The sequence below is a fragment of the Lissotriton helveticus genome, chromosome 12 (assembly GCF_964261635.1).
Source record: "Lissotriton helveticus chromosome 12, aLisHel1.1, whole genome shotgun sequence".
Taxonomy (NCBI): Eukaryota; Metazoa; Chordata; class Amphibia; order Caudata; family Salamandridae; genus Lissotriton; species Lissotriton helveticus.
This window is the reverse complement of record NC_136073.1, coordinates 772,254,175-772,270,915: the sequence shown is the minus strand read 5'-3', so window position 1 is coordinate 772,270,915 and position 16,741 is coordinate 772,254,175. Positions and strand designations below refer to the sequence as shown.

The following is a 16,741-nucleotide window of genomic DNA, read 5'->3' as shown; positions in this document are numbered from 1 at the left end:
TAGATCCAAGAGTGTCTGAGTGGGGCTGTCAGTGGGTGTGTGAGTGTCTGAGCAGGTCTTTGAGTGGGTGATGAATCTCTGAGTGGGTCAGTGAGTGGGTATGTGAGTGTTTGAGTGTGTCTGTGAGTGGGTCAATGAGTGCATGAGTGGGTATGTCTGTGGGTGTTTGTGTGGCTCTACAAGTGGGTGCATGAGTGCCTGTGTGGGTCCATGAATGCCTGTGTTGGGTCTGTGATTGATTGTATGAGTGCCTGTGTCTGGGTTTATGAGTGGTGCTATGGGTCTGTGAATGGGCATGTGATTGGCTGTGTGGTTGTATGAGGGCCTGTGATCTGTGAATGGGCGTGTACATGGAGCTATGGATTTTGGGCATTACTTAAGGCTTTTAAAAGGAAGAACCACGGACTCTGCTCTCAGCCGCAGATGACAAAAAAGAACCCCCTTGTCACAGTCACAACATGAACTAAAGCTCAGTCCCTAGATGGCTGCCAACACTTCCTGGTCAGCACAAGATCGGGAGGGTTTTGCAAAGCCTTCATGTCCATGTATATACAAATTTGGGTTTCCCTTAATATTTCCAAAACTACTGAATGGATGTACGCCAATTTACATAAAGGTCACTTTCTGGACCAACAACTCCTTTCTGCCAAATTTGGTGTAATTCTGTTCAGCAGTTCGGGCTGTAATTGTGCCTAAAATCTCTATTCCCAAGCTTCAAAGAGGCCCTGGAAACCACATCACCTTTCTCATATTAAAGCTAGACTAAGTCAAATGCTGCTCCTACATCCACCATCTTGGATGTGGCGATGTGATCTGGGAACTATGTTATCTGATGTGGAACCAGCAGCCCTAAATTCTAATCCAGCTTTTCCTACTTTGATATGATATAGTTTTGTAACACACCCTAAAACCATCAGGCACCAAAGCGTTATTAGGAGACAGACTAATCAACAGAGTCAAACCAACCAAGAATTCAGGCAACTATAGTGAGAAAAGCCAAGTTTTCAAATGTTTTAAAAGACATAAGGGAGTCTGCTTCAGAAATGTAAGTGGGCAGGGCGTTCCACAGCTTGGCAGCGGCAACTGAAAATGAACACTGGTTGAACCTCTCCGTCACTGAGGTCAGGTTATTGGAGATGAAGACAATAATTTAAGTATCGTCAGCGTATTATAGTACCTGAAGCCCAAATGATTGCAATTCAGCCAGGGGGGCCACATACATATTGAATACTATGGGGTCAAGGACGCCCTCAGATACCCGGGCCCGCTGCAGGCCTTGCACCATCTGTACGGGCGAGACAGTATCAAGTGCTGCAGACAGATCAAGCATAACCAGGATAGCCGCCCACCCTGATTAACCTGGCAGCGAATACTATCAGCCACCAGAATAAGAGCAGTCTCTGCATAGTCACCAGCTCAAAACCCAATTCTTAGAAGGGTTGAGGACACCATGTAAATGTAAATGTACAGGAATTTATATAGCGCAAATCACCGAGCAGTTTCTAAGCGCTTGCTTAGGGAACCCGTCCTGGTATTCCCCTGTGAGATAACCCCGGCAGGGTATCCGCAAGGTGAAAGCCAGGCATCCCGCCGCGAGTGGCCGTTGTGGAGATTAAGCAAGCTAATGCCCAGAGTCACAGAGTGTGAACCCGTGAATCAAGTAGGCCCCGGAGCGAGAATTGTCGAGTCCATGGATATTTTAGGACTCAAGGCCCCGCCGAGCCGGGAATTGAACCCTGGTCCCGGGCTGACCTCTGCTTCCAGGTCTGCCTCCTCTAACCAGTGAGCCACACTTCTCCACCATGGGTATCAACAAATTGAACCAATTCTTGGTTAATGGACTGCTCAAAAATGTTAGCAGGGGTCGGCATCAGAAGGATAGGGTGGAGATTTTTCATGTCGCCAGGGTCTGCATTTCGTTTCTTAAGAATTGGAGTGACAACTGCTTCCTTCCATGCCGTAGGAAAACCCCCAGATTGAAGTGTTAAATTAAACACCTTCTGCAGGAAATTAGCAATAGGATGCAAAGCTAGTTGTAAAGTTTTAGGCATGCAAGGGTCACCAGAAGAGCAAGATTTGAGACTCAACAAAAATCCTTGGTTTGTTGAGCCGAAATCAGGGGAAATACCGACAGAAATTCTCCTGAGAGCAAATAGCAGAGCTGTCAAAAGAGGAGTCGATTTCCAAAGGAGCATTAAGTCCCAAAAAATGTTAAGGGTATTAGAATTCAATTGTGTGACCCCTTGCTAATCAATTCAACTTCACATGCCCCAGATGCCTATTCAGCTGAGAGCAGGAAAGCATAAATGAGTGATGGGAAGTGCTTTGTAAAATAAATTGGAGATTATGTATACTGCCATTTCCAAAAATTTATATCAGATTACATTCTCTATTCGCTATATAAAATCGCAATAAATAAATAAAATAAAATAAAATAAAATTGGTATGCCTCGTCCGGACAGGTTCTATTCTTATGCTATCCCTCAAAACAACACTTTTTTGGGGTGTCCTTTTTGTTGGTGACAAGAGGCAGACTCAGAAATTCTCACTACACAATTCCGTTTTTTTCTTAAATTAAGGGATCTGTAACAACTGTTTCTAGCCCCTTTGTAATGAGATCTGTGGGAACATCATGGCTATGTTTTGGCCCATCCGAAAATTCCAGCTGCTGAAAGCTGCCAAAATCCCAGGGGCAAAATGAGGATTTCATTCTCCCATTTTTAGGGGACCTTTAGGGTCCCACTTGTAATCTCTCTGTAACTTCTTCCCCACAAATCCAGTATTGGTGACTCGCTGGAGTGCAGTTTGCAGAGGAGATAAGTGGTGAACTCATAATGAGCTCTGAGAGAATAAGGTGATATAGGCCCCGCTGCAGGTACAGGCTGTGACCCAATAGTGAAGACTGGGTAGGATGTTGCCACCTATTGTCTCCATTCTTTCATTACTTACAAGTTGGTTTCCCAGTACCGCTCCACCCCTATTGTTTTATGACAGATGCTTAAATTTCTCCTCATACACCTCACCTCCATTTATTCAACTATTCATTCACCTTGGGAGGCTGCATAACCTGCTGACAGAGAACAGGGGTGATTAACGTAAAGAGTAAGTACAAGCTAGAGATTCACCATTGGTATGTTTTCAGTGCTCAGATGACTGCATGCCATCAGATTAGTTTAATATTGTTCGGTTAATCTGTGATACCGTTATTGTTCTATTATTATTTGAAAAATATTTTTGTATATAGAAAAATATTATGCTTTAGTAGTACTTTACTGAGGGGCTTATTTACAAGCTCCTTGCGTCGCCAGTGCGTCACTTATTATCACATAAAAAGTAATGCACTGGCAGCTCCAGGGGCTTGTAAATAAGCCCCCGAGTTGCATCCCAAAGAATGTTTTCACATCCTCTGCAAGATATTGTGCATGGAATGTTAAGACTCCTAGGGGCATATGTACAAGCCCCTATTGCAACCACAACATCACTTTAACAGACGTTGTGGTGGTGATAGGGGTTGTGCCTTATGTACAAGGCAAAAATAAGCGACTTAACGTGGCTTAACGCTGCCTTGTACATAAGGCCCCCTTTCACGCTATGGCGAGCGGAAAAGGGGCATGCAGTGGGTGTTGTGGTGAGCGTTCCACCGCAACACCCATTGTGTTTGACGCTGCCCCCTATGTACAAGGATGGCATACATAGGAGGCAGCGCCAAAATGAAGACCAGGTATATCCTGATCTAAAGTTGGCAAAACGAGGAGAAATGCATTATTTCGCCTCGTTTTTGCTTTTTCCATGTGTGCTGCGTGGGGCAACACACATGGAAAAAGCAAAATGCCATGATTTCTTTATGTACAGGAAGGTAACCTTTCCTGTACGTATACAAACTTTTAAAAAAAAATGCTGTATTGTAATTTTCATGTGTGCTGCATGAAGCAGCACACAATAAAGTTACAAAAAGGCATTTCAGGATTGTTTATGTGCACGAAGGGATACAGTCGTACACATAACCAATCCTCCCCTGCACACAGACACCCTTGCACTCTGGTGCAAGGAGGGCTGCGTTGGCACTAAGTTGTTAAACTTACCGCCATCGCAGGGGGAAACGCAAGGCTACACCACATTTTTGTAAATATGGTGCAGCCTTGTGTTTCCGAAGTGGCGGGCGTGTCGTTAAGCCAAGGAGGCTAACGACATGCTCCGCCACTTCCTTGTACATATCCTCCCTAGTACTATGATTAAACGTCCTTTTCAATAGTTCTTGATTGGTGTTTCTTAAAGGGCAGTAGCACTGATATAATAGCTTCTTTCATTCTTGAAACTAACAAGTAGATATTGCAAACATAACTGAAACATCTTTGTTTTTTTCTCATGGTCAGGCTGGTGAGATTGTGAACGAGGCATATGACAACATTCTTTTGTACTTGTCAAAGGTGAAATTTGCAGGTGAGGAAAAGAACACAACACTATCATGTTATTTTTCGCAAGTGAGACTGCAACAGTGTGCAATCAAAAATCGCTTTTTGATTGTTGAACATTATGCTTTTCCGCAATATGTTTACACTGTTCACAAATAAATCTTATATTTTCCAACATTCTGTCTTACACATTGCACAATTAGGTTTTATTTTTCCCACCATCATTCCAGCATGAAGCCATATATTGTTCATGCTAAGTGTTAGAACATCACTATTAACTCTTATAATTTTCACCATAAAGTCTTATACTTTTCAGCACTGTCTCTTAACCTCCTACATTAGGATGCATATTTTAATTCTTAAATCTTATCCTTTAGATTGTTTACAGTTGATCACAAAAGTCTTACACATTTAACGATAAAACTCGACACATTTGGCACAATTAGGTTTTACGCTATAATTCATTCTGCTTTCTGTATTTCAAAAATACATCTTTTACTTTCTAACCATCAAGCCTCAAACATTTCAGGTTTGATTTACAAATATTTTAAAGAAAGTTAGAAATGTGCACATCATGTACCTACTAACTAGCTATTGTGTAGTTTTCTGACTCACTGGGGAATCACAAAAACCCCAAGGACTACACAAAACAGCTGCACCAAATTGAATTATCCTCTACATTCACTGGTTCCATTTGTATGCATGATGGACGCCCAGCATGTGTAAGTGCAACAAATGTATACATTTGCACATAAACCATTTCTTTCTTCACAAGGAAAGCTAGTTTCAGAAACGTTTTACTCTACACCCCAAAGCTATTTGTGAGTGCTCTCTTTCTATCATAAACATGCTCCTTCCTGCCATATATAGTAGTTATGAATGGCTTTCCAGAGCACAAAATGCTTACGAATTCCTCCAAATTGTGATTTCATTTTTAATACTACATAAAGCTTAAGATTTTCATGTCCCAAAGTTTGCGTATTATTGGAATTTCACTGTCTCACTATGACTTTCGATAAATGGGTTATTTGACATGTTTATTTCTTCTCACCTAGGTGATAAAATCCCCATCCCCTCATTTAATGTCCTTCAGCTGCTGCCAGAGAAGCTTGACCAGTTCTACCGGTACCGCGGCTCCCTGACCACCCCACCCTGCCACCAGAGTGTGCTGTGGACAGTCTTCCACCAGGCGGTGCAGCTATCAAAGTCTCAGGTCTGTTCACGGTTGCACAGTGCTCACTTTGGTTCATATATGCACAGGGGGCATGCTAACATTTATAAAGTGGAGACTCAGGCTGAGGCCTTTTCCGGACGGGTATTCCATTATGCGTAGGATGGCACATCCGCCAATGCTGATTGTAGTGAGTGCTCTGATGCCCGGATCACATTTAAACATCCAGGATTCGTATTTTACCCATCAACTACCTCTTCCTACCCACCCACCTAAACTAATTTCACCTTCAAAAATCTATTAGATGTGGTATTACTACTTCTACTACCAGTTTGTTGCAAACAATACTGGCATTCCCTCAGTAATCCCAATGATGGTGGTCATAACTGTACGGTGGGCCGCACTCACAGCCATGCCTATATATCCAGCATGTACGTGGCCCATCTTTTTTGCAAGTAGCAACCCATAGCCAGAGCTGTACAGAGAACTCATTCAGGCACAGGCGTGTACAAAGGCTTGATCATGCTCACGTCTGCCCAGGTCAAACCAAGACTATGGTCTGTGCAAAGGCACTCTGAGGCTCTGGTTTATACCTGGATCAAACTCAGATTATGACCATGCCAGTAGCATGGCCAGGAAGAGGTTTATACACAGTGTACCATAAGCCTTACATCTGTGCCCAAAAGATATTTCAAATTGTGGCTCCCTCCATACAAGAAATCTTGATTCTGCTTTGTAAGTCTGCCTATAGAGAAATTTAGGTCTTGTAAAAATAGGTCTGTTGTTAATATGATTATATAAACAAGGACTGTACAGTTTCAGCTGTAACCCAGCTTAATTTGTATACATAATATGTACCACTCTTTGTGATGGCGTGTGTCTCTAATCCAAAAATAGAGAATCGTATTTAGCATTTAAGCTTCAGAAAGAAAATAAAAAAATGCACAAACATCATCATTATTTAAAGGAAAAATGATTAAAACAGTGCTGGCGACTACATGCATATGAAATAACTATTGGAGAGCGAAGGGGAACGCATCAGATTGGCACGTAAAACAGAAAGTGTTTTAGTAACTCACTGCCATTGCTACTGAATACCAAAGCTGCCTAGTCTCGATTCCAACTCATGCCACCTCCATGACCCTACGCTTCCTGTCTTTATGTCACAGTAGCATATTATTTTAACATCTCTGCTTTTTTCCTTTCACATGGCTGTCTTGTGTCTCTCTTCCTTCCTTCTTTCCTCATTTCATTCTGTAGGTCAAAGTGTGATGATGAAAAAATGTCTCATACACCAAAAATGGGTAACTTTGTCTACTCCCTGCAAACCCTGGCACATATTAAGCAATTCATCGTGGCCCAAAGGTGGAAGATAAATATCGCCCCCTTTTTAGCGTGGTACAAAGGTCTTGCAGAAGACTGTCCACTATGGTCCTGAAAATAAATATTTGGGTGCCATTCTCTCAGAAAGCTGTAAACCACGAACGTGGATTTAAAAAAAGTACCTTTAAATGAAATTGTGCCTTAGATTGTACAATGATAATCAGGGGATTCATCCCTTTTAGGATTGACTTGTGAAGGTGCCTGCAACATTCACGGTGAACCTATATTCTATACATAGCCTAAAGGGCTTTGCTTCAGTTCGCTAGAGCGACAGGCTTATTTTGGCTCCGGAACCTTCGACCATTACCTCGATTCACTGAAAATCACAAGTTAAATCAGCTTATATGAGCATTTTACTATCACCTCCTTTCTAGTAGCTCTTTGGATCCATCCTTCTGCCTTCATTGAAATGCGTTGGTGAATATTTCACATCTGAGGATTACACTTTATTATTACAAATTTAATTATGCTTCTCATCCATTCATTGAACACAAAAGGAATGTGTTTTTAGGTCTAGCCTGTGACAGCACAGGCTGTAATGCATTCTTGCTCGCTTGTGTGAGATATTGTATACTAAAAGGAATTTGGAACCAGCCCATTGCTTACTATTCGTTAGCCTCATTGTCACTCTTATTTGCTGCCTTCTAATTGGCCAGTGTGTGCCAGCTTAACTTTGTCTTCTTTTGCCTGGAGCATTGGCCAAGTACTGATCGATTTCTTTATAGGTGCCCTTCTGCTGGTGGAACTCATATTGAGGCATCTTTTTCCCCCCTCTCCTGCTCCGTTGCTTGTTGCCATCGTACCTCTTCTCCAACGCTTGTTTCTTTACCCAGAAGCCGTCCATGAAAGTGCAAAGTCTCCCTTGTATGCTTCTTTAACCCCACCCCATGTTGCTCTCAAGAACAGTGAGCTTCTCTGCAAGATCCACGCCCCACATTACTATTTCATGCCTGCCAACTTGAAGAATAATCTCACTGTGTGAGAAGGGGGATGGCCTTCATGCGAGAAGTTCATACGAGGCACTTTTAAACCCCACCGTGCCCGAAGCACTCTCCCTCCCCCCCAAAAAAAAGCGTGCTGAGCCTGGTTCCGATGTCCTGGGGTGTTTTCACACCCTTAAATAGACGACAGCCGTTCAATGCCTTGGAAAAAGAGCTGGATTACCACTATTTACTGTCGTTTTCAGCTAATTTTCCCTGCCACCGTGTGATATCAGCGACTTACTGGGATACCGTGTGATGGGAGCCAATATCGTGTGTCACACGGTGACACTATGTGAATTCGCAGTTATGGTAATTAGTTCATACTTCTGTGCGCTCTGATTCGCGCCCATATTGCTCCCTCTCACGTGCTTCTGTTTTATATATTGTTTTATAAATATAGCACAAACTCTTCCCAAGGGCATTGAAGCACTTTCTGTGAGCACTGGTTACATTACACAAGGTCAGAATAATTTTGTAGGTACGAGATGATTAAGTGATGTGTCCTGGATCACAAGATGTTGAGCCGACGCCTGGAACTCTGGCCGTAACACCATGTCCTTCAGTCACTTCTCGCTTTTACTGGTCAGTCACATCAATGAAATGTTTCTTTAATGGACATACAAGACTCACGCTACACAGACATCCAATGCACTGGTGTCTTTATAAAAGAATGGAGAAATGGCACGCCATTTACTTACATTAGTTTGATGCATTACGTCAACTATATCCCCCATTATCCTCCTTTATGTGTTTTAGAGAGGCTTCTGCTGCAAGAAAAAAAAAAATTCTGAATGCGTTCCACTGCTTTTTGGCACTAGGTGTGTGTGGAGTCTAACTCTGCAAACATGTTATATCCATTTTCATCCTGGGCTGAGCTCCTATGACTCCTTCAGCACTTCTCCACCTCTAAGAATCAGATGAGAACTATTTACCTGCATATGATCGCCAAAGGAGTGGTGTGGCTCACAGGTTAGAGGCGGCAGACCCGGGAGCAGAGGACGGCCCGGGACCAGGGTTCAATTCCTGACGCGGCAGGGTCTTGGACCAGGGTCAACGGACTCGATAATTCTCGCCTCGGAGCCTACTCTAACTAAGGATCACACTCGGCAACTCTGGGCATTAGCTTGCCTCATCTCCACAACGGCCCCCCCACATACGCCGGGGATGCCTGGTTTCACCTTGGAGATACCCAGTAGGGACCATCTCACAGGGAAAGCCAGGACGGGTTCCCCAGCGGTCTACAGCGCAGAGATACTCCTTCGGGAGACACATTTGCGTATTTTGTAGTCTTACATTAAGCATAGCGTGAGGGGAATTAAGTATTGCATAATACCTACTGGCTATGGGATATGTACCTTGCAATGGGGCACCGCCGTAATATACTTTTCTTGCCCCTTTTATTGCCCTCACTACTCCTGGTCTCAGGGGTCATAAATGAGGTTGTAGAACTATAAAGTTAACATGGTGCTTACTATACCATACTATACAGTAACAGGCCATTCCATACTTTACCATGCCACACTGTTCAATGATAGGCCATTCCATACCATGGCATACTTTAAAATGAGAGACCATAACATGCTTTACAATGACAGGCCATACCATGCCATAACATACTATACAGTGACTAAAAAACCTAATGCAGATAGAGACAAAATCAACCTAACGCAGATAGAGCTGCCCTCAATAACTTCCGCCCTATCTCCAACATCCCCACACTAGCCAAACTCCTAGAAAAATGCATACAATCCCAACTTTGTGCTCACATTGAGAATTTCCAACTCCTTGACCAGCATCAATCTGGCTTTCGGAAAGGGCACAGTACTGAATCGGCTCTCACTCACCTTATGGATGACATTTTAAAAATGCTTGACCAAAATTAATCCTGCCTCCTAATCCTCCTTGAGCTTTCTTCCTCGTTAGACTCAGCCAATCACGACAACCTCCTATCAATTCTGAAGAACAGAATTCGTTTCTCTGGTCAGTATTACAATGGTTCTCGTCCTTCCTCCACCACAGATCACAAAGAGTTAAGGCAAACCACTCTCTCTCCCAACCCTCCCCAGTTCTCATGAGTGTACCCCAAGGGTCCTCCCTATCTCCTATACTCTTTAACCTTTTCCTGGAACCATTAGCTAACTCATTATACTCCACAAATATTTTTTTCCATATGTATGTGGATGATACGCAACTCTATTTAAAAATCTCCTCACCCGGATAACATTACCACACTGAACTCTACCATATGGTCTACCCAAAATTGGCTAACTGAGAACCATCTCCTGCTCAGCACCTCCAAAATGGAATCTTTTCTCATATCGCCTCCGAACCACATCCCAAAGCTAGACCTATGGCTGAATCACCTTACGGCTTTCAACTGCAACCCCTCATTATAGACTCAGCCAAATCTCTCGGAATCACCCTGGACATGCACCTGAACATGAATAATCATATCAGCAACGTGTGTAGAGGGACAAAACACTTGATGAGAACACTTTGAAATATCAAACCATTCCTTCCACAAACTAATTTCAAGCAAGTGGTTCAAGCGCTCATCTTACTGAGATTAGACTATGGCAGCGCCACGCTCTGTGGCCTTCCCAAATACGCCTTGGCTCCACTAAGAGCAACTCTGAATGCTGCGGCCAGACTGGTTACAGGTACCAAACGAAATGTGCACACATCCCCAGTACTAAAATCTCTTAAATGGTTGCTCTATGAAGCTCGAATCCAGTTAAAGATTGCAGTTCTGGCACACAAAGCCCTCCACTTGAAAACTCCCTGGTACCTAGCGCAAAAACTTGAACTATCCTGCGGGGGTAGAGCCTCAAGAAGCGCGAACACTTTCCTCCTGAAACCACAAATATTTAGGAAAAAGTGATCTTGCCAGCTAGCCTTTTCTGGCGCCGGCCCAAAGATATGGAACTCTCTTCCACCGGAAATACGCAGAATCTCCTCAACGACTGCTTTCGAACTGGAAGCCAAAAGATTTTTAATGAACAAATTCCTACCTTAATTGGGCTAGGTTCACCAGCTAAAGAACATTGACACTACAACCACTGGACCATCACTGGATGCTGCTCTTCTTTACCTCATAGTGTGCCCCCCGTTTAGTCCGCTATGTATTTGCTTATTGTATTACTCTCCTTGGCCCCATGCGTCTTGTAACTATGTGATTATTCTGGATTTTATTCCTACTTAATGTCGATATTGTAAGTGTTACCCTCCTTCCATCCTTTTTGTAAAGCGCTCTGATATCCTTCGAGATCTTGTTCATGCTATATAAAACGTTATAAGTTAATAAAAATAAATAAATAAATGACCGGCCATACCATACTATACTATATATATATATATATATATATATATATATATATATATATATATATATATATATATATATATATATATATATATATATATATATATATATATACACTGTACAATGACAGGTCATATCATACTGTATGAATTCAGGCATACCAAACTACCATATGAAAGGCCATACTGCACCATATTATGCAATGACAAACAATACTATACTATACCATATTATACAATAACGGTCCCTACCATACATTACTATACAATGACATGCCTTACCATACCACAGATACCACACAATGATAGACTAAACCATACCATACTGTACAGTACAATGACAGTCCATACCATACTGTACACTGACAGAACAAACCATACCACTTATACCATGACAAACAATACCATACTACAGGCCATATCCTACCATACCATACCATACAGTGACAGGCAATAACAGAACACACCGTAGACTATATCATACCATAGAATAATATACGACAGGCCATACCATATCATAGTATACAATACGAATCCATACCATGCCATGCTATTCAGTGACAGACCATATTATATCATATCACACTATACAATGACAGACAGTACCATACCTTACAATGAAAGATCATAGCATACCATACTGTACAACAGGCTGTACTATACCATACTATATAATGATAGATATACCATACCATACTGTACAATGACAGAACATACCATAGTATACATTCACTGACAATACCATATCATCTGTATCATGACAAACCCTACCATACGACAGGCCATATTGGACCATACCATACAGTGACAGGTCATGACATACTACACCGTAGCACATACCATACCAGACCCTACAATGACAGGTCAAACCATACCATACATTGACAGGCCATTCCATACCATATCTTACCATACCATACCATACCATACCATACTATACAATGGTAGGGAAAACCATACCATACAATATTATTATACAATAACACCCACCCACCCATATATATATATATATATATATATATATATTCCATCAATCCAGGAGCCCACAGTGGAAGGACACCAAACGGAAGCCAATTTCGGACGCTTTTATTTACAGTGTGCTGTTGAGGAAAAACAAATCGGCACCTTCATGTCTTAAACTGCCAGACGCGTTTCGGGAGCATGGCAAGCTCCCTTCCTCAGTGGCAAGATGCAAACGAAGGAGTTCTTGCATTGTCATTTTTAACTGAAACACCCGCCCCTCCCAGGGCGTGTAGGCAGACTGCCTTCTGGGTGTTGTAGTTACTGCCAATGTTAGTCCAAGTGGATGCGCACTCCTTCACATTGTGCATATAAAATCCCAAGTGGGTAGAAATGTCAGACTTGCGTGCCCCCAACTTGCTTTGTCACTGCAGACAGCGCGGGTGAAAGTGCACGCCTGGATAGCACTTGCACTCCTTCCTCTCCCATGTGCATGACACACCCGTGTGCCAAGAGAGACGCATTCAGCGCTGGGTCCCTCCGCGACCGGACCGGCCGCTTAAATTCCATCAATCCAGGAGCCCACAGTGGAAGGACACCAAACGGAAGCCAATTTCGGACGCTTTTATTTACAGTGTGCTGTTGAGGAAAAACAAATCGGCACCTTCATGTCTTAAACTGCCAGACGCGTTTCGGGAGCATGGCAAGCTCCCTTCCTCAGTGGCAAGATGCAAACGAAGGAGTTCTTGCATTGTCATTTTTAACTGAAACACCCGCCCCTCCCAGGGCGTGTAGGGAGATTGCCTTCTGGGTGTTGTAGTTACTGCCAATGTTAGTCCAAGTGGATGCGCACTCCTTCACATTGTGCATATAAAATCCCAAGTGGGTAGAAATGTCAGACTTGCGTGCCCCCAACTTGCTTTGTCACTGCAGACAGCGCGGGTGAAAGTGCACGCCTGGATAGCACTTGCACTCCTTCCTCTCCCATGTGCATGACACACCCGTGTGCCAAGAGAGACGCATTCAGCGCTGGGTCCCTCCGCGACCGGACCGGCCGCTTAAATTCCATCAATCCAGGAGCCCACAGTGGAAGGACACCAAACGGAAGCCAATTTCGGACGCTTTTATTTACAGTGTGCTGTTGAGGAAAAACAAATCGGCACCTTCATGTCTTAAACTGCCAGACGCGTTTCGGGAGCATGGCAAGCTCCCTTCCTCAGTGGCAAGATGCAAACGAAGGAGTTCTTGCATTGTCATTTTTAACTGAAACACCCGCCCCTCCCAGGGCGTGTAGGCAGACTGCCTTCTGGGTGTTGTAGTTACTGCCAATGTTAGTCCAAGTGGATGCGCATATATATATAAACGAAAGTATGTCTGTCTGTCTGTCTGTTGTCTGTTTGTCCTTTATGCATTACTACACCATTCATCCGATCGCCATGAAACTTTGGGAAGTTGTTGAGTACACTCCCGCGAAGGTTTCTGGTATAATTTTTTGTAAATATCGGCCCCCCAGGGCCCTCATAATCTTTTGAATACTGATGTACGCACCAGACGGAAAAACAACAAATCGTGTATCCACAAGCACTCGAATAAACAAATAGAATTAAAACACCATTCATCCGATCGCCATGAAACGTTAGGAAGTTGTTGAGTACACTCCCGCGAAGGTTTCTGGCATAATTTTTTTTAAAATATCGGCCCCCCAGGGCCCTCATAATCTTTCGAATACTGATGTACGCACAAGACGGAAAAACAAAAAAATCATGTATCCACAAACACTCAAATAAATAAATAGAATTAAAACAGCATTCATCCGATCGCCAGGAAACCTTGGGAAGTTGTTGAGTACACTCCCGCGAAGGTTTCTGGCATAACATTTGTTTAAATATTGGCCCCCCAGGGCCCTCATAACCTTTCGAATACTGATGTACGCACAAGACAGAAAAACAAAAAATCGTGTATCCACAAGCACTCAAATAAATAAATAGAATTAAAACAGCATTCATCCGATCGCCAGGAAACCTTGGGTAGTTGTTGAGTACACTCCCGTGAAGGTTTCTGGCATAATTCTTTTTAAATATCGGCCCCCCAGGGCCTTCATTATCTTTCGAATACTGATGTACGCACCAGACGGGAAAACAAAAAATCGTGTATCCACAAGCACTCAAATAAATAAATAGAATTAAAACAACACTTTGAAATGTTTTCCATATTAAAATGAATACGTTTCAATAAAAATGACACAATGTAAATTGAATGTTATCATAACGAGTTTCCTTGAATTTCCTTTCTTCGGAGATCGCAGCAACGCGCGATGGGTAAGCTAGTAGATATATATATATATATATATATATATATATATATACGTACAGCCCCTCGAAAACAAGGAAAGACGACGCCGTGTTCTGGCTCAACCAAGTAGTTTTAATTCAGCTCAAGGAAAGACACGTTTCGCGTGTCTTGCACGCTTGCTCACCAACAGTGTATTTTGTGAAAATCACCATTTTTAAACCATTGTGCTCATCGTCATGTCTCCGAGTGGACAGCCGATGGGGCAGGATTCAGTCAGAATATTATTTCCGCCAGCAGAGCCCCATTACGGAGCGGCCATCTTTCCGCTCGGCTAGGCTCCACCCCCGAATTGAATCATTGGCGTTGGAACAAAGATCTTGTGGTCAAGTCTAGTGGGTTACCGTGTACAGTATTTACTCCTGCAGGTATAGTCAGAGTATGTGTAGTTTTCAACTGTGTTCTATAATTAAAAAGAGGTACAACAGTTCCAATGATAACGGAAAAAGTCAAAGCATCTGGAGCTTTTGTTTCAAATGGGGTCAGTGGAGCCGTTTCTCCTGTTTAAGCATTCGCATTCTGAGATTCATTATATGGGGACGGATGACTCATTAAAAAATCATTCTAAAGTTGGTCATCTATTTCATTATTTTTTCCTTCTGTTTCTACATCACTCTTTTCTGTTTCAATATGCTTTGTCTTCTCTTTCCGATTTACTCTAATTCACTCCTGCAACTGCTAACACTAGATATAATCTAGTTCCCTGTACAATATCTGCTCTCCAGGCTTTATGTTGTGCATCCCATCTAGCTTCTGCATAATGATCTAAGGTTCTTCTATATCTTCCCAGATACCTTTCCTGTTCATTTTGATCTGTAATGTGTTTTCCAGGTATTTAATGACTCAAATTGGGCAGCTCTTTGAGGTGGTTTCAAATCATACAATCGCATCCGCAGATTCTCAATAATTCACAAGTTAAATGTTCCAGAACGAGGAAACGTTAGTTCTTTGTCTTCTTTTGTAAGTTTATGTCAACATTCAAGCCACAGAAATGGATGTAATCTGTTGTGCATCAGTTCAATATGTCCTGGCATACTCTCAGGAGGTGCTTATACTCCTACTCTAGTATGTATTGTATCATCTCCCTTAATTAATTTCGTTAAGCCTTGGAAAATGTAATTGTCATTCAATTTTGTATTCACAAATGTTTTCCATAAAATCCAAGAAGTGACATGTTTCCACTATTCTCTTTGTTCAGCAGTCTCAACCAGTAACAGTGCAACTCTCTATGACGTTGTCAACCAATCTCAGCGCTTCTTTACACCAACCAATACAAAAGGGGATGATGGACGGAGCGTTAGAGCAAATCAAACACTCACCCCCAGTCAACTGATCTGGGTTTAATCCATCACCATTCTTTAGCCCACTCAGCCACCCCATTTGAGACATGGCTATACGCAAATCAGTCTGACCCTGTGCCTCATGGGAACAGTCCAGCCCGAACTGCCAAGCCATGTCTTCCATGGACCGGAAACAAGCATCCTGGGACCGGTTTTGGATTCATAATCCTCATCAGCCAGGCTATCTTGAATCCAGTGGCCAAGTGAGCAAGGGACTCACGTCTGAGCATACCCTGCCACACTTAGGGCGAACAAAGCGATACAAAAGGGGATGATGGACGGAGCGTTAGAGCAAATCAAACACTCACCCCCAGTCAACTGATCTGGGTTTAATCCATCACCATTCTTTAGCCCACTCAGCCACCCCATTTCAGACATGGCTATATGCAAATCAGTCTGACCCTGTGCCTCATGGGAACAGTCCAGCCCGAACTGCCAAGTCATGTCTTCCATGGACCGGAAACAAGCATCCTGGGACCGGTTTCGGATTCATAATCCTCATCAGCCAGGCTATCTTGAATCCAGTGGCCAAGTGAGCAAGGGACTCACGTCTGAGCATACCCTGCCACACTATCGGCGAACAAAGCGATACAAAAGGGGATGATGGACGGAGCGTTAGAGCAAATCATTTTTTGGCCGCCATAAGTGTGGCAGGGTATGCTCAGACGTGAGTCCCTTGCTCACTTTGCCACTGGATTCAAGCAAGCCGGGCTGAAGACAGCTGGAATGCCAGAAACCGGTCCTCGGAAGCTTGTTTCCAGTCCAGGGTAGGCATGGCTTGGCAGTTCGGGCTGGACTGTTCCCATGAGGCACAGGGTCAGA

The 16,741-nt window shown here is 43.1% G+C and overlaps 2 protein-coding genes across 2 annotated transcripts in view; one reads left to right on the top strand and one right to left on the bottom strand.

The window, feature by feature from the left end:
* Positions 1-16,741, bottom strand: part of CIART (circadian associated repressor of transcription) — a 469,491-nt gene that overhangs the window by 333,749 nt on the left and 119,001 nt on the right. The gene's annotated exons all lie outside the window — the stretch shown is intronic.
* CA14 (carbonic anhydrase 14) overlaps positions 1-16,741 on the top strand; it is a 199,684-nt gene that overhangs the window by 123,802 nt on the left and 59,141 nt on the right. The window contains exons 6-7 of the mRNA XM_078670381.1: positions 4,374-4,440; positions 5,468-5,625. Of these exons, the coding sequence (XP_078526507.1) occupies positions 4,374-4,440; positions 5,468-5,625 (225 nt within the window). The remainder of the gene's footprint in view (positions 1-4,373; positions 4,441-5,467; positions 5,626-16,741) is intronic.